Below are 26,487 nucleotides of genomic sequence, written 5' to 3' on the forward strand. Positions count from 1 at the left end.
ATTCAAGCCACAGGAACTGTTAAGGAGTGTCCAAACTGAGCAAAATCTGGTCAATATTTTTCTGAAACTTCTCCTGATTTCATTTTAGCTTAGGTCAATATGAAAGTTAGACTTTGAGGCTGCAGCTACATTTTATATTACTTGTAAATGGCATAGATATTTGATATATAGGTATAATACAGAAAATACCTAGACTGCCTTATACTCATTGTGTATGCGTGTGTGTGTGTGTGCGAGAGAGACAGAGAGAGAGAGAGTCAGAGAGAAAGAGAGAGGGAGAGAGAGAGAGAGAGATAGAGGGGCAGGGGCAACTCAGTTTTCTGACTGCATCTATTCTCCAAAGCCTAAAACACACATATGGGAGAAGCATATGGGAAAAGCGTTGCTTACTTTTCTCCATTCCTGGATACCCAGTAAGATGTCCTAATAAACAGCCCCCCAAAAGTTACAAATTTCTTCGAACTTTATTGATACACTGCACAATCACAACCATCTCGTATTCATCCTGAATTAGAAAAGGTTACAACTACAATGTAACATGCACAAAATTCAGGTAGTATATTCACCCTTAATACAATTATTGACAGAAATCAAGTCTTCATTGATTTTTGAAGGAAAAAATAAGAAAGAAAATAAACGAAAAAGAACTCTAGAAGTTATACTCTTGTATCATGTGATAATTTTTTAAAGCATTTGAACATAGATTTGTTTTAAGGATAATTGTGAGAATGGGCACACCCATCGTCTGACACAGCTATAACGGCACCATTGATAAGTCATAATTTTTTTTTAATCTAGAGGACTCTGAAATTGACAGATACATTTTCGTACACCCACACATTCCTCACAACTGCACTTTACATGTCACAAAAATTTTTGAATGATTAAAAATGCTCCCTTTAACTAACACAAGGGAGCTATTATTACTTATCATTGCTATTATTGATATCCTTATAAATCTGCCAATAATATAGAATGTGGCCCTAGAAGGATAGTAAAGGGTTCACAATCTTTCTTTCTCCACTCAGTGGCGTGGAACAACTATACGCCTTTAAAAGGGCACCATTGAAAGGAACAAAAAAGAAGCTATTTCAAAATACTGGAAATGAGGCTTAGCTGCTTACTTTCAGGATGAAGACAATGGTGCCTAATCAAGTCCACTCCACATTCCTTTGGACTCCGAGGATCCCGCACCTGAAGGCTAAATTGCACTGGTTCAGCTCTGTCTTTCTACCCCATCTTTTAATTGCAAATCTATTTCATCCTCCTTTCATTTACTTCTCTTCTCTTAAGTAAGAAATGAGGGAAATGAGACTGGCATTTTTATTTGTTTGCTTTTAGTGATCATTAGGAGTTCTCATCATATGGTATCTTTTGAAAATGTTGCTTTCCTACTTACACACCTGTGAAGTTTTACTGCAACTACTGAAATGTATTTGTCTTAAAATCAAAAGGGAAGCTTTGGATAGAAGAAGAGGTGATTGGTTGTAAGTGTCTAGGAATAGAGCTTGTGTGGAAAACAAAACATTCTCACTGTTGGAGAAAAAAGATTAAAAGGTGAATTTACCAACAAGAAGAATTTTATGCTCCTTCGCCCAACTCAAATAGATTAAACTTTAAAGAAATTTTGAGAGGGAAGATGGGAGGGGAAGTGGGCTAGTTCCAGGTGACAGCTCAGGGTTAAATTGACCCCACCCCACCCCCCATATCCCACCTCATCATGAGTCATTCCTCCCTTCCTTCTACCAATGGGGCTTATGATATCCATACACAACTCCAGAGGGGAAAACATTCCCTTTGGTACCAGAAGTGCCAACCACAACTAGAGCTTTCCATTTACAGCTGCTCCTGATGCAATGGTAGCGATAAGTTTTCTTTGAGATTGACTTCGCACTTTGAGGTTCTCTGCTCTTTTCACATGAGTCCTTCCAACATAAGCAGAACTGGGTAATACCTCCGTGTTGAGAGCAAGTTGACTGATTCCATGCAGAAACGGGTCCTTACATTTAGCCTTGGTGGTGGAGTTTCTGGAGTCCCAAAGCACACTTTCCTACCCAGGTTTTGAGAAGAAACTGCCCAACCTGTAGAATGTATCATCTAAGTATGAGGCACAAGTTTCAGGGGACAAAGACCAAGGCCTCTTTTTGATACAAAGCCTTACCTTTCCTTCTCTTCCACCTAGCACAACTGCAGAACAGCCGTATACCATGCCCTTTGCATAACACATGTGCATGTTTTGACCACTGCTCACCTATATGCCCCCTCTCCCCCCAGTTAAAACAAAAATAAGAAAAACTAAACACACTTGCTTAGACTTGCAGATGACTGTATCAGGCACTTGACATTAAACTACTGAAAAACAAGCTTGGCCAGAGCCTTAACACTAGTACTTTCATTGGCATTACTTTGGTGGAAATACATATTAATTGTGTTTGGGGAAGGGGGAAGTTTTCAGAGTAACTACATTGCTGAATTTCTCTCGCCTAATATCCTGATAAGTCTTATTTGGTTTCCTTCCCATGTGGAAAACCTATGAAGAGTTGTAGGTTGCTCAGAGTTTTGTTTATCTTCTTTTTTGCCCATTACCCCCATGCCTACCATTGGCACCTTGAAAAAAAACTATCCAGGAGGCTTTATCCATCCGCCCTTCATATGAGAAGTTGGAAAAGCATGTGTGAGTGTAGATATTGTCTCTAGTAAGCATTTAATATTCTATATGCTTCAAATGTTGGGTAACAGCTACTGTTCTATGGAACCATCCCCACAAAAGTAACCCAAACAACACAGAAGCAGGAGTATATCTAAAGTGACGAAGAACCATTTTCTTTCCCAGTGCCCAGTTTCCTCGGGTCTTATTTACTTGGTCTTCTTTATCCCAGCTGAGGATTGACTGTAGGATTTTTTTTTTTTTCTTTCTGAAACATGGCTGGAATAGGCAATCTCCAGAAATGCTTCCCGGTATCCAGTGGAAGGAGGCAGCACAGAGTTCCATGATAACTCTGAGACTCAGCCTCATTATTGTGTTCAAAAGGTTCTGATGATCTTCCCAGTCAAAGAAGGATGGGTCCCTTCCTCTAGAACAAGTCTTGGCACGAAGAATATGTATAGCTTGTCCATTTTAAGCACTATGTTCTCCAAGACCATCTACTCCCCAGAGCCTCCACATTTATTTTTACTCCCAAGTAACACATTTATTATCAGTGGAACACTCAAATGACACGTTTAATTCCCATACAATGTCTGACACCAACCCGACTCCAGGTGCTGAATGTGATGACAGATCTAAAACATCGATGTCCGACCTTTAATTCTGACTTTGCCTCTGCTCATGATTGTCCCTGGAACTTGGAATCAATACACTGCTTTTGGCACATCATTTATGTTCCCAGAATCTGGCTCCTGGCAGCTCACTAGGAAATGCAGATGTCTGTTTACAGCTGGCAAATGTAATATTAATTCCACTCGCACCAGCTCCAACTATTATCAAAGTGCTGAGCTTTTTGTATGCCAAGACTACCTACCTTTGTATTTATGTATCTATTTATGCGTGAATGTATATCTAAGTATATATTCCCCCACTGTGTATGTCATGTTCATGTGCCATTATGGACAAAACAAAGAGGCCATTTATATTGGAGGAAGAAGATCAATTAAGCATTAAGGGAATGGAGCTCTATAAAGCTCGTATTTATTATTTTTTAGACTGTGGACCTGAACGTTTTCCAACTGAGGCAGGGCAGGTCTGTGAGATAGTCACTGTTGATACTTCTTTCTCATCTTCTCAGTCGGTCAGTCCTTGTGGCACAGGTAAAGAGGGGCACAACTTTGCATGGGTTTGAATGCCGTTCTTTTGGATTCCAGGCACCCTTGCTGGCTGAGTCCTTCTTGTTCCAAGAGATGATGCAGAAAAGTCCTGTCAGCTCTTGTTTGTCTGCTGGATCTGCTTTGAACATGGAACACTGAGGACATTCTTCCCCAAAGCCACTGGAGAAGCAGCCTGTATCAGAGGAAATTGTGTGTCACTTACATGTTCCCCTCCTGTTTGCAGTGTTGTGTTAATCAAGTGCTTGGAAATTAAGTCAGTCGCTCAAGTGCCCTCAGCTCAGAAGAGCTTCCTGAAACAAATACCAGAGTTGTCAACATACCCGCCATGTAATTGGCTTCCATCAGCTTTTTACTGGATAGTTTTCAAACAGATTAAACCAAAACTGGAGCAAGGAGGAGACAATAGCTGAAGTCATTGTACTCAGACGGGTGGACTGCTCTCTTCACACCGCAGGGACAGAGGAGTGTTTTCTCTCTATATTCTTGCTACTAAGAAAATCCAGCCATGGAGTAAGTCCCATAGATTTCTGACATACACTTGCCTGAAAGGCTGAGAGAAATATGAAGGTTGCCATCTTGGTCTTTCAAGTGTGAAAGGGAAAAACCCCACAATATTGATCAAGGTTTTTCCAGGGCTGATCTGCTTCCCAAGAAGATGCTTTTAGAAACAGTCTCTTCTGGGAATAGTTAGTGACTGATCCTTAGATTGTTACTTTGGTCCATCTGTTAATAGCATCTACTTTGGGTGGATAGGATACCACATTCCAAAAAGTCCTTGACATATTGCTTTTCTATGTTGTTAGCCTGTGAGACCATTGGCTTTCATATGAAAGTTGATAAGTATTTTTGAAGATGCCAATGTCTGCTGAAGGTAGAGTAGAAATGAATACAAAAGGAATAGACATGATATGATTAGAAATTAATATGGTGATGAATTGATGGTGAGTAGTAAGGAAAGAAATAGAAAGAAGCATTAGATAATTACATTGATAGATTGATAAGCAGAGTAAATAGATTGCTACAGAGGAAGATGGGTGGGTGGATAATTGGAGGGAAAGATAAATCAGACAATTGAGTAGATGGATAACCACATGATTACTTCAATAGCTTGATAAACTCTAAATAATCAGCCATCTATGGATCTTTTTTTTTTTATGACTTAGACAACATTTTTTAAAGAGAAATACTAAATTCAAACTGCTTCCCCCTTTTTGGTCAAGTGACTTCTTAACGTTCTTTTGAGTTGTGTGTGCATAGCCCCAAACCTCTAACCCTTATAGCTGATGGAGAAAGTGGTTAGGGCAGAGTGGTTAGAGAAGGAGAACAGAATATACATACATATATATGTGTGTGTATATATATACACACACATATATATGTATGTATATATACACACACATATATATGTATATATACACATATATATATGTATATATGTATATATACACACATATGTGTATATATGTTTATATACACACATACACATACATATGTATATAAGTATGTATATATGTACATGTATGTGTATGTATGTATGTGTGTGTGTGTGTGTATATATATATATATGGATGAGATATCTTCCCAGAAAGAAAGGATGTGAACCCGAATGTAATTAGATAATAATAAGCATGGAGGGAGGGATATGTACATTATAATAAGGAAAATGGCCCAAAGCTTAAAAGACACAGATAATAGGACACTTGGATATAACTCTTGCTGTGCACTACATTATAAGTCAAGTTGTGTCTTCAGGGTGTTTCTCATGAGGCACGTTTTTGCCCAAATGGAGCTTATGGTTTGGTGGGGTTGGGGGGAGTTTGGTACTGATGATGATGGGAAGAGGAGCAGAAGAAAGGGAAGGGCCAAGGTAGCAGGGACAGATTCCATTTTTGGACACACCAATGAATGATTATCCTACATATGGTAGAATCTTGCCCACCCCTCCTCCCAACCCCACTCGTATTCAAACTGGAGGAAAAAAAATCAAATAAGTCAACCCCCCCCAAAAAAAAAATCAAGAAGAAGAACAGAAACAAACAAAAAGAAGCCCAAACTGGTTTGCCCTCCGCAGTGTAGAGTAAAGTCTGTGATATGGAGAAGCAGGCGTTGCTCAGAGGACCTATGATTTCTTATCAAAACTTGATGAAGAAGTGGGCAAAGAGGGTCCCTGATAGCCAGAGACACGCCAGTGCTCTAGAAGCCGAGTTTACACCATCAATGACTGCTCCAGGCCCTGTGTAGGGGAAAGAGAGACAGATCCATTAGCATGCACCCAAAGGGTACCATACTTATTCCCTGACAAGCATAAATATAGACATGCTTCTCTGTGAGCATTCCCCCATCTCCCACTTCCCACAATCGATCCTTCCAAAGCTGGATAAATGGAAAACACCCATTGGAATTATTTAGAAACCCCAAAAAAGGGCGATTCACTGAAGTACCTTAACCACTGTAGCCTGCTCTCAAAGACTGTGGTTTAAAAAACAAAAGGGGTAGAGGGAGGCATTGGCATTTTGTTAGGCCTATGGGCTGAAAAGTTAGGGCAGCAGACAGGGCTAAGTGGTAGTGGCAGGACCTGACTGTCACTTCAAAAGCAGTACCTCTAACTGTGGGGATGGTGTCCAGAACAGACAGGGATAGGAGGGGGAAGGCAGGCATGGGGCATGGAGACAGTCCATAGCCGAGAGAAGCACGTAGGGGAAAGAAAGAGGAATGGAAACGTTTTGTGAGCAACAGGATGCTCAGTGTTGGTGTGGCCAACTTCTCATTCTGTGTAGCTGGGGTATTGTGGAGGTTCCCTCAGAAGTAGCTGAGGAAGAATCAATAATTAAACTCCAGAGTTTTAAAGACTATGATTGGGTTTGTCACAGCAGTCAGCAAGGCCTCTCTGAAGGCCACAAAGAAGACTCTGTGTTCTGTCCAAATTGCCACCTAATGGCAATTACCCTTTCTTCTGGCCTCTCTGGCCCTTTTACACACTCCAGTGAGTCACCCATACTCCATTGTTAAACGAGACCATCGAGTCACAAGTGTTACTCCTTTCTCTTCACCTGCCACCCTTGAGAAGACAAACCATGTGAAGTGGGATGGTTCTAGCCTGTTCTGAGGACTCAGGGCAAATGTATCAGGGTCTACTTCACCTCTGCTTTCCTCCATCACCTTTATTTGCAAGCCATAGGAATTTGGAGTCATAAGTAAGGCCAGTGGGTAGCAAGCAGAGAATATTCCAGGGAACATGGAATCAAGTATAAGACATTGGGTGAGAAGCCATCAAGAGGCATTCCTGAGAGCCAGTGACAAAGAAAAGGAGTTACAGACAAGACCCCTGGCTTGAGAAGGCATGCCCCTTTTGCCTTCTCAAGCCAGGAAGGGCTTCTCTGATGCTTTTAGATGCAAATTGGCTTATTGGAAATAAGCATGATTACTTTAAGAAGCATAGTTGGTGCAGGGTCTCCTCAAGACAGAACTGTAGTCATCTGGCTTGCTTGTCAGTGTGATGCTGTGGATCCATGTCCTGCCTAGGAAGGGACTTCCTAGCAAAAGGGATACAAACCTTTTGCCTGGGGGAGTATAGGCCTCTCACTTCAGCAATGAGCACATAACTGTTCCAAGTCCAGTAATTTTCACACGGATACCTTTCCTTCCTCTGATTTCCAATGTACACAATTCTTCTACTGACTAAAAATTCACATTTACTTGCTGGCTTGAGAGTCTGGCTCATGCTGCTCTGCATTTTTGTTAGACAGTATTCACAGACAAGGACAGGATCCAGGCACAAGCCCAGTGCTATCATCCTCATGAAGGCTCCATACATATTTATGAAAAGTAGCCTGACTCTGGGGCCTCCATCAGTCAAGACATAGATCTTAAGGAACCATACTGGCCTACAGAATGTACCGAGTTGAAAAATGCCCAAGTTGGAGCTCAAGGTAATTCTCTATATTGTCTTCTTCAAAAGATGAATGATTAAGATTTTTTAATGAGTTTATAAAGAAGTGAACAATGCAGATTTATAAGACATATGTTTCCTTGAAGATTCTATCAAATAGATGATATATAGATAAAGAGATAAAGAGATCTATCTATAAGTAGATAAAGAGCGACGATGTATATTAAACTAATCATATGTATGTGTGGGTGGGTGTGTCTTTGTCTACTTCATGATGCTGATATTAATTTAAGAAATAACTGAAGGCCTAATAAGCTCCACTCTGGGGAGAAAGAGATCTTCAGTAGGAATCACTTTATCCCAAGTTCTACCAGTATTTAAGCATTTCTGTGGCTGTCATGCTACCAGCACAAGGTTGGATATAGCTAAAACAAAGCAGAAAAAAGCAGTATATGAGGAAGGCAAAGCATGAAGGGTGAGGTACAAAGAGAAAAGGAGGAAGAATCATAAAGACAAATGAGGATCTCTGGTGGTGTGTGGCAGTTGCAATAAGATGTTCATTACCAATCGGGCAGAGGGTTTATAGCCACAGTTAAACTTCAGTTGAGTGTTCCAGAGAGTGGAAACTGTGAGGGTGACTTAGCAGACATAAAGGGTGCTCAGCTTGCTTAGGATGATGACGGTGACATGTATTTACATGGTGCTCTCTAGGTGGCAAGCGTGATTCTAAATGCTAAATGCGTATTTACTCATTTAATCTCCACGAAGCACTATGAGCTGTGTGTACTACTGGCATTCCCATTTTATAAATGGAGAAACTAAAGAACAAAGCAGTTAAGTGCTTTGCTATGGCAACCCAGCTTATACACCCAGAGCCGGAGTAGAACTGAATCACTGTCTATACAGTCAGCACCCTTGATTGTTACAGCTCTACATCCTTTCTGTGGAAAACGACCCTTTGTGCATCTTTTCCAAGGACCACAGCAACACGTAGTGAGAGGAGTAACTGCCTAGGCATCTGGAGACCCAATTTCTTTATGTGATTCTGCTGCTCCCTCGCTGACAGGTATCCCCTCTTCTCCCCATCTACAAAAGGAGAAGAGATTGGGATTGATACCTCGAAGGCTCTTCTCCTATTAGCATTTTGAGTTATTGTATGAATGGAAACTCTACATCTGGTACTAGAAGGGACAGCTGGTGAACAGCCAGATGGCCTTTTCCAGTTGGTACAACTGGGTTTTTGCCCCTTGGCATGTCACCTCCTAAGACAGCAAGTGGGCACCAAACATTCCCGGGTCCTCCAATTTCCTTTTCTGGGGTCACATTTTCTATGCAGCTTCAAGGAGCTTTATTCTTTACAGGTATGAGGAGCCCTGCTTTATGTATCAGATAACATGGCAATTTAATGCCAAAGTGTCTTTAGTCCATCAATCTATGAGCAATGGCTACGAGCAATCTACAAGCCTGACCAATGAGTTAATGTAATCCAATATAATAGAGATTAAAATTAGCATTGCTTCCCTCAAATATATCCTGCCCACATTTGAGATTTGGCAGGTGGGCTAAATTCCAGGACCGCAAAGGACATATAGGAGGGTTCTTGAACTTTATTGAGAGCAGGAAGGAGAGCTCACATCTGCGAACCACTCTGTAGGTTGGAGGAATGTGAGATGAAAGCCATCAGCTATGAACTGATTTTTTAATTGCATCATTGCAGTAACCCTGATTCTACTGCTAATGAGGAAAATAAAGCACTTAGTTTGGGTCTCTCCCGTAGGGTTTCTGTGTGGTAAGGACACTCACCTGATTAGTCATGAGCTTCTTTGTGCTTTAATATTGATTACCACTGTTCAGCTAATTGGTGTGGTTCCAGAACACTTGGGGCTCATTTTTGGTCCCTTAGGCTGGTAAGAGGCTTTTGCAAATGTTAGCTCAATGAATCTGTTAAGGGAAGGGCATGCTACTGGAGGAACTCAGGAACAGCTGAGCAGGGGTAGTACTAATGCCTGAACACATAGCTTCAGATGTCCAGTTGACTCTGTTTTTCCTATACCTTGGTTTCTTCAGGTAACAACAGCTACATGGACTTCTCCAAGTACTTGGCACACAGCATAATACTAGCTATAATTTCAATAAACATGGTCAGGAATTCAAGTGGTGCCTTCCTCCTCATCATCCCCCTACTCTCCCCCCTCCTCCTCCTCCTCCCCTTTCCTCCTCCATTTTGGTGGAAATAGGGAGAAAGTTAGTTCTTATCTCAAAGTTAGAATCCAGAATTTGAAAACATAAGCTGAATTTTCAATTGTGTGTTCTGCTACAGAAAACTAACCCTGAAATGCATCTGGTCAAAGGATGAGAATTTGAAGAAAAGATGGGACCGAATGTCTAAGGAATGGTGTCCTCAAATGAACAAGTAGAGTATGTGTCTTCTATGAACCTTAGGAAAGGTTTTGGAGGCACTTGTACCTCTTGGCTTTACTGTCTTGTTCTTGTAGCCCTAAACATCCTTTGGGGTAAAGTCACTGACCACCATAAAAGTGTACCAATCCTGGCAACTTTGGAGGCAGACCGGTTTGGGTTTAAATCCTGACTTTGTGGCATGCCAGCTATGTGATCTCGTACCAGGTACTGTCAGTTTTCTTACTGAAAATAGAGGTGATAATATTGAGTTTACAGGATAAGGAGTCAGAGTGATTAGTGTAATAGCTGGTACAATGTAGTTAGGTGATCACGGTAACCATTGCTGTGGAGCTTTCATATCGCCACCTCCACCCCCACCTCACACTTCTTAGTTGAAGCTAATATTGGCTTATTTCAATTTTTCCCAAATAGTTGAAGTTGTTTTCAGGTGTGGCAAGGTTTTTCTGGTAACAGAATGAGGAGATGAGATCATGAGATAGGGGGATGCTGAGAGAGGGTGTTGGCCGTGAGGTGAGCTTGGGAAGACACGGAGCATTGAGCAGGGTGATGGGAGACGTCCAAAGCTATGCTCTATGCAAGGTCCAAGGGCAAAGGATCAGTCTCATGAGGGTAAGGGACCCCCGCACTAGCCTCAAAGCCACCGCATTCACTCAGCGAGTATTGATTGGGAAGCTGCTGTGAGCCAGTCTCTGTTTTCAGAGAGAAAGTCAGTCTCTGCTTTCACAGAGCTTATACTTTAATAAGACCTGGGATATCCTTTCTTCTAGTCTAAATCAGTCAACAAACAATTGAAAGAAGAAGGGAAGGAAGAAAAGGAGAGAGGAAGGAAAGCAAGGAAAGGAAAGGAAAAGGAGGAAAAAGTGAGGGAATGAAGGAAGGAAGGAAAGTTTTTAAATGCCCCCAGAGTCTAAGAAGAAAGCCATTTGGAACAAATAACCAGCATCCCTTTCATCTCAGGAACACCTTTCCAATTGGAGTCTTAGGAGAATTAAATTTAATAGAGAAGACTGAATTTGAATTCTGGCTCTGGGACTCACTAGCAGGATCACCTTGGACAAGACCGTCAACTTCTCTGAAACAGTTTCTTTCTTTTTTTTAATTTTAATGTATAAAATGGGGAGGGGTAGTTTCATCTCCCCTTGTACAGTTGCTTTGAGGACTAGTTAAGATGATGTGTGAGATCACTGAGTAGGAGTAAAAGATGAATAAACACTAGGGAAATTAGAGCCAGGACAATAACTGCTGGTCCTTAAAATAGGATCTTTTGTGGGGATCCAGTTTTAAATAAAGAGACCTTGTGGAATACTAGGCTCTCAAGGACATTTGCCAAACACCAGCTGAAAGCAAACTTGGCTATGGCGAGCAAGCAAGTGACCTGGTCACTCCTTAAAAGACCTGATGTAGCTACTAACCACAGGCAAAAGCTTCCTAAGGAAGCAAATATATTAAGGGACCCAACTCTGGGCATTTGCCCCATTTCAGGAATCATTTTTTATGGTTAGCAGTGACTCAGTTCAATTAGAATGGCTGGTACAAATATCAGCTTTAATTAAATATTTGTCAGGGATAAATTGGAAGTGAGAATGTGTATTTTTGCCCTTTCCCCTGATCCAGTCCCTCCTCCACCCTTTCAGTGCTAAGCATTGTTTCCTTCATGCCGGAAGTGGAGCGTCCCTGAGAATAGAAGCTGAAATGATGACGCAAAGCCACAAAACAAACTGTGAATGACAACAAAATACCTTGGGGACAGATATGCAGACAAAAAATACTTTAGTCTTTAGCATTTAGAAAGAAGAGGGAGATGAAGAGATAAATTCCAGAAATGGTAAGTGGCATGAAGGTCAATTGGCATGTGCAGTTCTGGGCCAGGGGGAAGATATATGGCCAGATGTGAAGCACAGCAGGTTGGGAGAAGGAGACAAAGAAACAAACAAACAAACAAATAAAATAAAATCCACTGTGGAGAGACGACTTACGTTGCTAAATTAAATAGACTCAACATCAGATTTTTAAAAAGCAAATTTGATTGAGGGCTTAACCTAAAACCAGCCTGAGGCCCAGCTACCCTGCAAATAAGAGTATGTGGCGGCATTTGAGGGGTGGCCCATCACCCTCTGCAGAAGTAGGTGTTGAAACCCAAAGTACCCAAACCCAGCACAGAGCTCCCCGCCAAGTATATTTAGGCTTACAGAAGAGATTTGGAGCTTAAAAATGGCAACGAAGGTACTGAAATGTGTCACGGCTTTTCCTTTCCATGACTGCCATGAAAATATGGCATGGTTCTTCAGCAACATTTAGAGTGTATCACTGTAATTCTACTAAAATAGCAGGTGGTAGGGTGATCACATTAAAAGAGAAAAGAAAGAAAAAAGCCCACAGGCAAGTTGAACTTGGTGATCGCACAGTGAGATCAATGAGGTATCTGAAGTGTAAGAAGATACAGTTTTGTTCTGAAATTTGGATAGGTTTTTATAAGTATGAATATGAACTATGTGACCTTCCTAATGAGGAACCAAAAGGATAATGATGTTCTTGGTGATTAAAAGAGGAGCAAGGAAATCTAATTAGAGGATGCATGCGTTACACTTGTTGGTGAAACATAAACCTATTTTCAGCAGCGCTGGCTGATGAAGGCGCTTCATTTCCCTTCAAAGCGAACTCTTCCTCCATTGTCTTTAATTACAGCGGAAAACATGGCACTGTGTTGTTTCACAAGGAGGGTGAACCCGGCTCTCCAGCGCCAAGACTTGCAAAGAAAGAGGCCAAGAAAGGCAGCCATCTTTGTTTTGTTCTCTCCAGCTCTCCCTGGCTTGTATGTACCACAAAGACAAAAGCTGCAGAAGTTGACATCAGAAGTTAATTCGAAACTGTCAGCTCATCACAAACTTGAAAGAGACAAGACTTTGGTCTATGCCGAACCACAAGCTCTTGTGTGTGTGCTCGTGTGCTGACATCAGCACACCCGAATGCTCAGTGTTAGATTCTAAATGCTTAGGCTAATAGCCAGATGTCAATGATTCAGATAGAGGAGGGTGGGGTGCACGGGAACGACAAGGAACCTCATCAGGAATGAAATGTGAAATGTCTGCATTTTTTTTTTTCTAATATGTTGACATTTTGCAGGTTGGGGAAAATACAAATGATTACGCTGCTTTCATCAGCCAAAAAAGCAATGGTATTTCTCTCTGACTCATTCCCTCCCACCTGGATTTAAATTGTGGATTTGGAAAATAAAAAAAAAAAATCATATACATTATCAGCAGGAAACGGACAAATATGTGCCGCTTTTGTTGTCTCTGCAAGAAGAAATCATTTGATGAACGTCTTCGTAAGCAGTGAATTGGAATGTCTGATAGAGCGTCCCTCAGAAGGAAGACCCAGGGTGGGGGGGAAGGGGACCCTCCATTCCAAATAAGACATATGGAAGCTGGAATGCAAGGGAAAGTGTCAGAGAAATAGAAGTTTGGTTTCACTGTGGGTAGAAGACCACGAGTCCTTTTGAGTGTTTGGATTCTTTTGGTTATTGGAGAGTTTTGCACTGTGTAACACTTTCCCTGATGCCCCCGATTGACTGGGAATTATATTTATTAATGCAACCAATGTTTCCTGGGCAAAAACCATTGCAAGATACAGAGCTACATCCTCTAAGTGCAGAAACAAATACAAACAAAATATAAGCTGCCCTGAAAGCCCACCAGACGAGCACTTCTCCAGCGGGCTCAGAATCACGTTGCGGACAGGGTAACATTGAGTGGAACCTTAAGGGATAAGTACAGTTTTATAAGACAGAGAAGAGGGTAGAAGCCTCCATCTGTGACCCTACAGCCTACGGGGAGACCTAGGATGCACGTGGGTTGGCAAGAAACACGAGGTGAAGATCAGAGAGACCCAGATGCAAAACCTGGTGTTGTCACTTCCTTCCAGGCTCCTCTTCTTTGAAGTGGGAATAATAACAGTACTGACCTCAAGCGTCTGGCTGACACTTAATAGCTAGTGGCTTTTCCATTTATTACATCCCATTATTTTACTGTTAACTGTCCACTGACCTGTTTGTACAGGGTTGGGAACTTTGCTCCCCTTTGTAACTCAATCTGAATTGATGGAGGGATGGAAAGACCTGAAGTAGCATGATCAGAGGGTGACACGTGTCATGGCAGTGGTGTTCTGGGTTTACCCTGGTGGGTGCACGGAAGGCAGTGGGAGGACCTGAAGGATAAGGGGATGTGGATAAGGGGACTCCTAGCCTCCAGCTCAAAGGGGTGGGCAGAGGAAGTCAGACGAATGGACAGATTCCAGTGAGAGTGCCTAGGCGAGAAGATAAGGTGTGCATTTGAGTGAGAAACATGCTTGAGAAAGAAAGTTAAGGAAGTCAGCACCTGGGTGTGTATCACAGAAGCCGGGAGCAGGTGTTGGGGGTCAGAGGGGGGTCTGGAGCTGAGACTTGGGTGGGTTTAGGAGGGAGACAGAGCATGGCAGACCAAGGTGTGATGGTGCCTGAGGAGGAGATGGGAACATGGACTGTCCCTGTCAGAGGTTTGGAGGACAAAGCTAGAGGAGATGTAGGACAGTTGGCACAAGGCCTCAGGCCCACTCCTCGGGTGGCCCCTGGAGGCAGCTGGGAGAAGGTGTGCGCGTTAGGACACCTTAATAAAGGAGTGGGGGGGATCCCTGGGTGGCGCAGCGGTTCGGCGCCTGCCTTTGGCCCAGGGCACGATCCTGGAGACCAGGGATCGAATCCCACGTCGGGCTCCCGGTGCATGGAGCCTGCTTCTCCCTCTGCCTATGTCTCTGCCTCTCTCTCTCTCTGTGTGACTATCATAAATAAATAAAAATTTAAAAAAAAAATTAAAAAAAAAAAAAAAAAGGAGTGGGGAAGGCCAGCAGAGAGAGGGGCGTGTTGGGGTGGGGTGGGGGACAAAGCTCTGCCTACAGGTACCACGGGGGTGCACGGTCGCCGGGGGAGCAGGGCATCAGGCAGCAAAGGGTGGAGCCTGAGAGGAGTTTGCTGGTGCTGCCCATAGCTGAAGGAAATCCAGTTTGAAGAGCAAAAGCATGGCCATTAACAAAAGGAAATCTAGATTCTGCCCTTAAGGCTTGTGGGGGGCCGTGGGGTAGGCCGAGCCCCGGCTGCTCTGGGGGGCTGGGGCACCGCCTAAGGAAAACCCAGAGCCAGATGCTGCCTTTACTTGCATGTTTTGCCCTCTTCACTTGCAAGGACAAGGTTCCTACCAGTCGTCCCTCGTCCTGATGCTTAGCTCTTAACGTAACTCCTGTGCATCGCTCCGATCTCGCAGATAGATGTGAGCAGCCTGTTTTGGGGTGTGCAGCAGCCCTCCCTTCTGCGTGGTCTGCGCCTTTCGCCCCTCCCCACCAGTGCCAGGAGCCCAGGCCTGACCTGGGTCACCAGCCGCCTGGCACTCTGCAGTGCCTGTGTGACCAAGTCCCGAACCTGTGCCCCGTGTGCTCTCAGGGCGGGGGCTCGGGCGAAGGGGGTCGGGCCACCGGGAGCAGGGGGCAGCCTCCCAGAGGCCAGGGCCGGGCCTCTGCAGCACCCAGCCTGGCACGCCCCGGGGTGCCCGCCGCCCCAGCCGCCTGCGCCGGTGCTGCCATCAGTTGCCCTCCCCTGTGCTCAGAGCAAGGGGCTTTCCCACAGAAGCAGCATTTTAGCTGCCACCATTTCCAAGGCTACGGGTGACAGTCCTGGAGACCTGTCACCAGCGCTGTCTCTCCACTGCCACTTCCCTCCAGAACACTCCGCTGGGAGTCAGTCCATCCTGTTCTGTTCTCACATCTCACAGGCAACCAGGGAACAGAGAGCATTGCTTTGTTTGAAGCAGGGTCGGGACCAGAACACCGTTTTCCTTGCTCCTGCTCTCGCAGTGTTCTGGTGCCTTCCCAGGACCGCGGGGGCCAGGCGCGAAGGCACACATGGGCGGTCGCAAGTGACACTCTGAGCTGCACTCTGCCTCCCTGACCTGTGCTGTCGCTGTGGCTTTTGAAGGGGCGGCAACAAGCATGCCGGGAAGAAACACCTCATGTCAGCACCAACCACTGATTTGTCTCTGCATGTGGCCTACCCACCTGCGTGTCTCTCCCCGCCCGCCCCATCACACCCTGCCTCAACCTGCCCGCCAGCCCACTGGCTCACAGGCTTTGTCTTATGTGTTCTTTTGAAACTGCTTTCATCCCACTTCCCCTTGTTCTTTGCATGTTGGTAGGAAATAGATAAAGATGTGTTTGTGCAAGAGACCTGTTATGACTGTGTGTTGTGATGGGGTCACAGTGCAGAGTCAAAAGGGTCTCCAAAAACAATTCTATAGTCTTTGAGGGCAAACACCAAGGTATGCCTGGGGACATATGTAGGGGTGGGGGGTGTATCGGGGAAGTATGAGTATATGGGCTGTAAATGTAAAAAATCATCCTTTAAAAGAATGGGCTCGGATTTCTTTTTTGTTTTTTTAAATTATTTTGAGGAACCTTCATGCACTGTTGTTGGGAATGCAAATCGGTGCAGCCACTGTGGAAAACAGCATGAGAATTCCTCAAATTTTTTTTTTTTTTAAAGAATTACCATATGATCCATTAATTCTATTACTGGGTATTTACCCAGCAAAAATGAAAACACTAATTCAAAAAGATTTATGCACCCCTATGTTTACTACAGAATGGGTTCAGATTTTAGATGGAAGACGGGAGATGCTGGTGTGGGAAATGGGTCCAAGCAGGCTAATTGTTGACATGGGTATCCATCTGGAAGGACATCCACCAATGTCCATGTTGGGTTGCCAAGTATGGTGAGTTGGATCAAAATAGGAGAAAGAGCTCAGACAATGGAACCATAGTACATAGGTTAAAATCTCAGCTCAAACATGTGTAAGCCACTATGAGTTGAGTAACCTGCCTAATGTCTCAATTTCACCCTCTGTAAAATCGAGATAAATACAGTACTAACTTTCTAGGGTCAGTAAATGAGATAAAACACGTAGAACACCTAGTCTAGTGGCTCTGCATGTAGTAAGTGGTTGGTAACACTAGTTAGCCATAATTATGGGAATACTGAGAACTAGAAGGAACACTGATGGCCAGCAGAAAGGGTGGGTCAACTGGACAATGTCATTCTGATCTTGTGTTACCTATTTCCTGTCAGGCATAGTGTCAGATAATCATAGGACATCTTTTCTAAAATACTTGTGCTGATGAAAGAAATAAGGCACTGAGATTGCCTCCCCCAGAGCCATTCAGCCAGTGAGCAGCACAGCCTGGCTTCAGAGAAGCTCTGAGTCTATAGACCCTACTCCATCCTGCCATATTTCATCCCTGGCATCTGAACTCCTGCTGCTGGCAATGCCAACACAACCCTCCAGTCTCTATATACATGTTCAGTCATTCAATAAGATTTTTCTGACCCACTACTGTGTGCTGGGTTCTAAGGATCAAACCAGACATGGTCCCTACATTCATGGAGCACACAGGCTTAAAGGAAGGAAAGGCTTTAATCAAACAAACTGCATAATTGCAACTAGCAAGTGGAGCTCTAGGACAAGGACTGTAGCTGTTGGGGACTCTTGTGTCCTCCTCACTGAGAACGGTGCTAGTGCCCTATTTGCAGTAGGTACTGACAGGTACTTGCTGAATGAATCCGAGTGAGTGCCCTTGGTAAGAGAGCCTTCAGAACTATCATGTGAGAGGGTGTACAACGGAGGACTGACCTACTCATAGAGGTCAAGGAAGGCTTCCCTCAGGAAGGGATGCTGCAAGGTCAGTGGGTACCAACCAGGTGAAGCAGGCTGGGTGGATTACAAGGATTGGTGGTGCTGCAGTAAAGGGCACGAAAGACTCTGGAAGAAAGGGATGCACAGTCCAGTCAAGCGACATTCTTGGCAGCCGTACCAAGGGAAGCAGTGATCAGATGGGCTGTGTCACAAGTGTGGGCAAGCAGCAGAAGTAACCGTGGTACCTTGCATTCCTACAACAGTTCCAGTTTGTCATGCCTCCATGGTAGACATTGTCTTAGAGGTAATTCACAATGACAGTCAGCAGGCCAGGAAGTATCACCCCAGTTTTAGCTGAGTCAGATGAGGCCCAAAGACTTTGTGTGTTCTCAAAGTCATGCATCTGAACACAACACCTGTCAGGCTCTCTCTCTGTAAGACCTACACCGTCCTCTCACCAGCCTTCTAAAGAAGGTATCGCTATCCCAATAGCACACATGAGGACAGTAAGGCTCAGCAACATTAAGTGGTTGGCATGTGGCTGGCCGAATTGGGATATGAAGCTATGGCTTCCCTATAGACTGAATTATATCTCCCCACATTCATGTGTTGAAGACCTAACCCCCAATGTGTATTTGGAGATGGGGCCTACAAGGAAGTACTTAAGGTTACATGAGGTTAAGTGGTAGGGCTCTGATTTCATAGCATTAGGGTTCTAATAAGAAGACATGCGAGAAAGCCCTCTCTCCTCTCCTCTCTGCCATTTCTGTCTGTATCTCTCTATAGATGACACACACTCAGAAGAACGGCCAGGAGAGGACAAAGGGGTCATCTACAAGCCAAGAAGAGAGCCGTCACAAAAAAAAACAGATAGATAGATCTTCCTGGCTTGATCCTGGACTCCTGGCCTCCAGAATTGTGAGGAAACACATTTCTGTTGTTTAAGCCTACCCAACCGATGAGACTTTGTCATGGCACGCCCAGCAGGCTACTACAGTCTTAGTATACCTTTGCTGTTGTTATCTGCTATGACACACCTTTCTTGTTAGTGGTAGGGAGGCACAAGAACCTAGATTACCTGGTTGTCAGTCCAAGATTCCTCTCTTGACCACATTCAATACCCCACATGACCCCACTGACAGGGTGATGGCGGAATGAGGTCAGAGTATCATACTCATCCTACCCTTCCCTCAGTTTTATCAAGACCAAGACATGGACATTCACAGATCTCAAGGCCTGGGCAGCACTAACGGCCTGTGGTTGTCCTAGCTCCAGAGCTATGAAAAGTCACAGAGCTGACTCCAGGTCTGGAAAATCCACTTTTTTATGTGACTGAGATGGACTACAGGGAAGTAGGGCTGTGAGGCTGCTGCCTCTGGAAGCACAGCTTGGCACCTGCTGCTGCTTCATCTAATGGTACATGCGAGTATGTGAGTGTGCACGTGTGTCCATCACACCCTGTGCACCCAGGATCTGATGGAGGGCCCCATTCTGGGTTTCATCTAGCACCTACTCACGGGTACATGTACTTCAGTGCTACTTAACCTCGCTAGTCTTACTTGTCATTAAAATGGACTTAATAACCTTCTTTGTACAGTACTAACATAATGCCTAGAAACCAGTAAATATTTGGGAAAATGGTGGATATTACTACTATTATTATGAATAATGACCCCCAATACTTCTATTTTAAAATGAAGTTTGTAGAATTAACTCATTATCCCTTTTTGCCTTGAGCTAAAAGAATAGAATGTCCATACTAGGGTGACTTTCCCAAGGAGACCATCATTTGATAATCCATTTCATCTCTGGGCTGAGTTCCCCTTGGTGCTGCTATGTGCAAAAGTAGGAGAATACTCATCTATTTTACAGGCCACCAAGTCAAAGTGTATCGATTTGGGGGAAAACCCCTTCCCCAAAATATGTATTGACATGAGTGTGTATGTGAAAGCCATCATATTCTACATGCTTGTCACCTAAACTGTGCAAACCAAATCCCCTGAAGTCTATCTACTAAGGACAAATAAGTCGGGGAGGTGGAGCAGGCAAGCCTATCTTTGAAGTAGGCTTAGATTCAAAAGCAAAGGCATTCAGGCAGGCAGAGGAAGGAAGGAACATGCTGTACCCACCTGCCACTGCTGATGAGGGGCTTATTTCTAAGACACACACAGCACAATGCACACACAATGCAGAGAGAAAACAAAAGACATAGATCACACATTTCAGATGGTTGGTGGACAAAGTTTCGTTAATGTCAACGCTGAAAGCTCGTTCAGGGTCTGAGATACACATGGGAAAATGAATACCTTCTCATCCCGCTCACCTCTAACCAAACCTCAGCAAATAGACAAATACATATACACGCAAAATATCACAACGAGCTGGCCCTGGCACATGGTGTGAAGTGTTGCACAAGGACATGGACGTAGCAATGGGGGATGGCTGAGGGAGGGAGAGATAAGGTCTTCCAAGGGAGCCAGTCAGGGCTCTGGAGACCTCTCCATCCATATGGGAGGGAAAGACCTTCAGAGAAGGGTTTGATGCTCAGCTGTGGACAGAACAGTTGTCTTGATGAGGACTCAGACTACTGCTCCATCCACTCCAATGAGGGAGAACATGACATGGCAGTCAACATGAGAATCATGATGGCAGGAGTTGAGTCGGTTGAAATCTATAACTATAACCCCCAGAATCACAGAGTCTTCCTAAGAAGGCATCTTAAAATTGTTTCTAGCTTAACCCCGCAGACCTTTAGATACTACAGTTGAACTGTTCCACGGTTCTGTGTTCTTTGCGGCAACCACTGTTCAACTTGGTTCAGAATTGGGTTTACTCCTTTTGTAAGGCGCAAACCTTGCCTTTCAATGGACCAGGAGATATCAATCCCTTTGCAAACATCACTGTATCACATGCTTAGGAGAATGATAGGGAGAAGCATTTTGTATCAAAGGGTGGTGGGTTGAGCAGTATGGATGGACACAGGCCAAGCATATCGAGCCTTCCTCCCTCCACAGCCCCGGAGCTCTCCCTCCTGGCCGAGCCCACTGCATCCAGGCTTCCTGCACTCACCATACAGTGTGATGCTGGCGTTGGTATTTCCAAGCTTGTTTGTGGCCACACAAGTATAGTTCCCATAATCCTTTTCTGAAACATTGAAGAAAGTCAGAGTGGATATGCGGCCTTTGTTCTCAATCCTCACGCCGCCCAGGCCGGTGGCTAGCCTGCAATAAGAGAAGGTATTGCTGGTCTGGTTCTACCATTAGTGTGAAATAGCAGACAGAGATCCCTACAACTAATCTCAGATTCTGAAACGAGGTCATTTCCCCACTCGCCAGCATCCTCGATGTTTGTTTGTTTGTGTGTTTCTAGCTCTAAGAGGAGTCTCTTTTACAAAGGGGACTAATCCATTTTGGTTTTGTCATATCTTTCCCCTTTCTTTTATCATTCCCTTTCCATGTGGGGAATGACCCATCAGCTCTGCATCAGGTATGCTCTATTCCCATTTTCGAGGTACCTGGTATCTTCCTTGAACCACTGGAATTCAGCCATAGGCACTGCAGAGGCTTCACAGCTCAAGATACCCTTTTGACCAACGGACACACCAGTGTTCTTGGCCTTTGAGATATAGGGAGGGTCTGCAGGAGGAAAATGCAGAGTGATTTCATGAAACAGATGAAAGGCACATTGAGTCACCTGCTGTACAAATGGATTTCTTGTGCCACCCCCACCTTCCCAGGAAATAACTGCTTATTTTGGGAAAAGAATTTCTGGGTTGAGGATATTGCATTTACTCCAGCATCTTCTCAAGCCTTCTAACCAATTCAAAGCAAACAATCCTCCCCATTAGCTAAAAGCTCTGATGGGCACAGGTAAACTCCAGGGGCAAAATGTCAAATGGGGACAGTCATGGTGCAAAGCAGTCTGAGACAGTATTTTCCTGTTGGAAACAATTTGGGGTGATCAGAATATGGCATTGCCATGACCAGCTTGTTCCCTCAGTCCCTATGTTCTCTTTTTCCCTGAAACTTCCTGACAATGGGTCAACTCACAGTTTACAGTGATTTTTACTTTCCGCACATCAGGTGCGGCCACATCATTCAAGGCGCTGCATTCATACTCCCCAGACTGGTCACGTTTGATGTCAGAGATTTCCAGGTATTCATCCTCACTCACAAAACCCTGGCCTTCTGGGAGGAAAGAAAGAGACAGAAACAATCAAGAAACTGTGAAGCCAGGGACGGAACTATAGTCACATCTTGAGCTTGTAGGGGAAGGAATACAAAAAAGCTGTAAAAATGGCGTTTGAACATCCAGTCAAAGGGTATAAGATACCATGTTGACCAAATAGTACAGCATTTGGGAAAAGAAATTCTCTGCTTGAGTCTTGGGTCATTGCGTTTTTGTCCAACTCACTTTAACTTTTCAGACCATTTGAAAAGAAAAGATTTTCATTATGTTTCTGATATTATGAGGATTAACTAAGAGAATACGTGTGAAATACCCAGCACATTATGAAACTTTGATATTTTAAAGAGGTTTGTTCTGATCGATAATATAATTTAAAATGTGGAAATAACCTTAGAGTATATTAGTATGGGTATCTTAATTTTTCATTATGTAGAAATTCTTTTGCCGGGTGCCTGGGTGGCTCAGCCGGTTAGGCGTCTGGCTCTTGATTTTGGCTCAGGTCATGATCTCAGGGTCACAGGATCCAGCCTCTAGTTGGGAGCCACGCTGGGTGTAGAGCCTGCTTGAGATTATCCCTCCCCCTCTGTCCACCTCCTTTGGCTACAGAACATACAAACTACTAACTACTTCTAGGATAAATGTCCATCTAATAGTTTAATACAGAGAGATACAAATCGGTTGGTTTGGTTTCAACATGTCCTGGAGAAGATGAACTGGAGAAAGAATGAATACAGAAGCATTTTATAACTGCTATGCATTAAGTGCTCAATGAATGTTTGCCAACATAAAATGAATGTGGTAGCCCCAAATGATGGATCCATGGTTACTAGAACAGCCTAGAGCCTAGAGCCTGGAGGCCCTATTCCTAGGCACTTGTGAAGCTTGGAATTCATGATCCAAAATATTGTGGGGTCACAAAATGTACATTGTTTGCAAACACCATTATATGTCTTACAACAACCTGGCCCCTCTGTCTTATCCCTTATCCCCCCACCCCACCCCTGCCACGCCGTGTGGGGTTCAGTGCAAAGAGAACAGACTCTGTGTCTTGAAACCCCAAATGTTTTCAGTTCTGTCAAAGCACCAGGCTCCAGTGAAAACTCAGCCAACACAAAGGCCAGGAAGGACAGTCCTTTGCATTTCTTATAGGTCTGCTGCTTAACTCTTTTTTGTGCTCCAGGCTTTAGAGTGAAAATAGTTTTCAGGAGGATAAACACTCTTTATAACTTTCCTCACACCCCCATATAGGTATACTGCTACCGAATGGGTGTTCCGTCAATAAGTCTAGGTCCACTATGTATGTGGAACAGTGGGAAGGTGAAGGGTAGGGTGACGGGCAGGGGGTAGGGTGGCAGGACCTTTAGCATCTTGATTTGGCTCCCAGTCTGAGCCTTGGGGAGTTTCCACCCACCCTGCCCATTTCCTCAGACCACTTGCCTTTCAGCTCCTGTTGCCTTCCTTGCTCCCATCTCCTACCCTAAGTCCCAACCACCCAGGCTCTGCCATCAGTTACCAGGTACATCCCAAGATGTACTTGGGATGGGTTTCCTGTACAATTGTGGGTTTCCTGGAAAAATATTTTTCAAGGGTCCGCTCTCTATATAAACAGTTGGAGTCATCCAATATCAGCACCATTGGGTAGCCCAATCTCATGCAATTACATGAAAGAAATCCTGCACTGCCAGGTGGAGGAATCCTTCGCCACCCTCGTAGAACCTGGAACTGTGGACTAGGTCCCAGAACAGCACACAGATGTAAGTTTGGTGCTCTTGGGAATCTGGCTGAACCCATATGAAGAATAGCTGAGGGTAGAAGTTGGAAACACACCCTGTGGGGGAAAATGGAGTCCAGGACAGGCCATACCCTCATCTAGAATGGGGGCGTCCCTCCTGAATGGTATAGCTAGCCTAGACTGCTACCAGGAACCAGAGGAGGACTTAGAACATACTAAGGAAGGCGCTTCAGAGCATTGCACCCCTGGAGCTGGGGCAGGGCCCTATTCACCAGGATCTCGGGGGGGGTGATCCTGGGTGCAAGACCTCCACAACAGCAGACATTTAATCTTTCAGGCTGGTTCATATCCTAATTCCTCAATATTTATTAGAGGAATAGAAACATCTTCTCATCTTTTCTTCCATATTTCTCTTAGATTTAACAGAACCTCACAGTCGAAGGAGATTCTAAGATCACTTGTTTTAGAAAGTCTATAAAGATAAAAATAGCCTCAATTATTGAAATGATGTTGGTTGACCAATCTAAGTATTTTTTTTAAGATCTTATTTATTTATTTGAGAGAGAGAGATAGTAGCAGAGATAGTGAGAAAGAGCACAAGCAGCGAGGAGAGGGAGAAGCCAGCTTCCCGATGAGCAGGGAGCCGGATGTGGGGCTTGATCCCACGACTCTGGGATCACGACCTGAGCCAAAGGCAGACACTTTGCTGACTGAGCCACCCAGGCGCCCCCCAGTCTAAGTATTTTTAAGGATTGTTTAACAATGAAATCAAACACACCAAAACAACGTCCCAAGTGTACCTTTTCTGCAATGAGAAAGTGTGACAGGATCAAAAAGTCTGCCTTCCTCCTACTAAGAGGCCACGATTTTTTCAAAACGTGCTAGAGTACATTTGCCGCAAGTAATTAAACCTCACTGTGTTTGGCCAAACAAAGCCACCGGCAGGAGGCCTGGCAGGAGCCTCAGGCAGGGTCACCGACCCCCTTTCCTTGGAGAGAATGAGATAGATCCGTATCATGCTGCACAGTATACACCGGACACATGTCTTAAGCCCCCGATAAGGCAGATTTATGGATGCCCGTCAACCTAGAAGTGTTGGCTTTTGCAAGAGGAAGGAATCGCCTCAAAGAAGACGGAGGCCAGTGCACCTGGACCCTGAGTAATTCTCTGCATTTGTATGAGCGGGCGGGGCCCGGGGCCTTCGTCCAGGAATGACGGGACAACACTGTCGCCCGCCCTCTGGAACGTGGGAATGTGTTTTCTGTAATGCTGGTTTTATGGGACAATTACATGACAGCAAAAAAGGGAAGAAGGAAGAGAACGTTCTATGTAAAATGGGGATCGTTAGGACAATACCACCTCGTTAAGGGAGAAAATGAATTTTGTCAAGTTTGTACTATAAAGTAAGTGCCTCTCAGATTTTAATTTGCATATAAATTCCTCTGGGATCTAAAAAAATACAGATTCTGACCCAGTAGGTCTAGAGCAGGACCTGGGGCTCTGCATCTCTCACCAGCGCCCAGAGGTCTCCCTGCTGCTGCTCTGAGGCCCACAGGCTGAGTGGGAACACTAGGCCCCACCGCCAGCTGTCCTCAGCTTCTCTTGTCACCTGCTCCTGTTACCTGCATCTGCCAGGTGGCCACCTGGTCAACAAAGCTTACTGAGGCCCCTCGCGGGGATGCTTGGGGCCGCAGCTCCACAGACACCCTCCTTGGAGTGGAGCCTGGGGAAGGGTCTGGAGCCTGCGGCCCACGCCTCGCTGAGCGCTAGGCCTTCCTGCAGCGCGAGCCTTCTCTGGCTGGTCTTGGCTCAGAAACCGGAGAGGACGTTGGAATTGCTCCCCCGGAACCACTGAAGGTGATGGAGACCTTGGCTAGTCACTGCTTTGGACGTCGGGTGAACACATCCAGGTCACTAAGTGCCTAGGGCCCCAGGAAACAGTGGATCTAATGCCTGCGCCGGCCTCTCCAGCTCCGTCCCCACGTCCCATTCCCACTCCCAGCGGCAGAGAGAGGAGCAGAAGGCGACTAATGGGCCAACCCTGTTCGCAGGCTGCCAGGAGGGCAGAGGACAGAGTGGGCGGGGGAGGGTGCGGAGGGCGCCTGGGGTAGGGTTGGGACAGCACCCCGGGTAGGGCGGGGAGGGCGCCCAGGGAGGGCAGGGAGGGCAGCCGGGGTAGGGCAGTGAGGACAGCCGAGGAGGACAAGGAGGGCAGCCGGGGATGGCAGCCGGGGAGGGTGCGGAGGGCACCTGGGGAGAGCAGCCGGGGAGGGCGCGGAGGGCAGCCGGGGAGGGCTGCAGGTGCAGCAGGGCGGAGAGGTGGGCGGTGGCCGGGAGCGTGTCCCGGTGCCCCTGGGAAGATTCCGAAGACACGTTCCAAAGTGATTAAAGAAGCCACAGGGGCTGGAGGACCACACCGGTCTCTTCTCCGACCACACCTGAGAACACGGCGGTCCACGGGGCTTCACAGTGTGTCGGCGGCAGCCGACCCTGTCCCCGAGGCAGCCGACCCCCAGCGCATTGCGACCGCCCTCTGCATTCAGACGCCCCGAGGCTGCGACTGGCAGCAAAACGCAGGGGTTCTGAGTCGCTGGCACAAAGGCATTTTTTAAAGGGGGGGTGCACTTCTCTCCGCAGACGAGCCCCTGGGAGAAGGTAAGTGCCACTCAGGGCATTAGTGAGGGTAAGATGGACAAGAACCAAAGGGACGCTGAGGCCCC

The 26,487-nt window shown here is 45.2% G+C and overlaps 1 protein-coding gene across 7 annotated transcripts in view; it reads right to left on the reverse strand.

Annotated features, from left to right (window-relative positions):
- The window catches only part of OPCML (opioid binding protein/cell adhesion molecule like), a 1,082,947-nt gene that overhangs the window by 64,852 nt on the left and 991,608 nt on the right, over positions 1-26,487 (reverse strand). For 3 of the 7 annotated variants that reach the window (XM_072822751.1, XM_072822755.1, XM_072822749.1), the window contains 5 exons: positions 21,897-22,034; positions 21,362-21,482; positions 20,917-21,068; positions 19,977-20,003; positions 446-6,058 (listed from right to left, as the gene is read on the reverse strand). In XM_072822751.1, coding sequence (XP_072678852.1) covers positions 5,958-6,058; positions 19,977-20,003; positions 20,917-21,068; positions 21,362-21,482; positions 21,897-22,034 — 539 coding nt within the window. In that variant the 3' untranslated portion in view covers positions 446-5,957. Of the gene's footprint in view, positions 1-445; positions 6,059-19,976; positions 20,004-20,916; positions 21,069-21,361; positions 21,483-21,896; positions 22,035-26,487 lie in introns of those variants that run through there. The other 4 variants (XM_072822750.1, XM_072822753.1, XM_072822752.1 and 1 more) reach the window with 4 other exon arrangements.

The sequence above is a fragment of the Canis lupus genome, chromosome 3, assembly GCF_048164855.1.
Source record: "Canis lupus baileyi chromosome 3, mCanLup2.hap1, whole genome shotgun sequence".
NCBI lineage: Eukaryota > Metazoa > Chordata > Mammalia > Carnivora > Canidae > Canis > Canis lupus.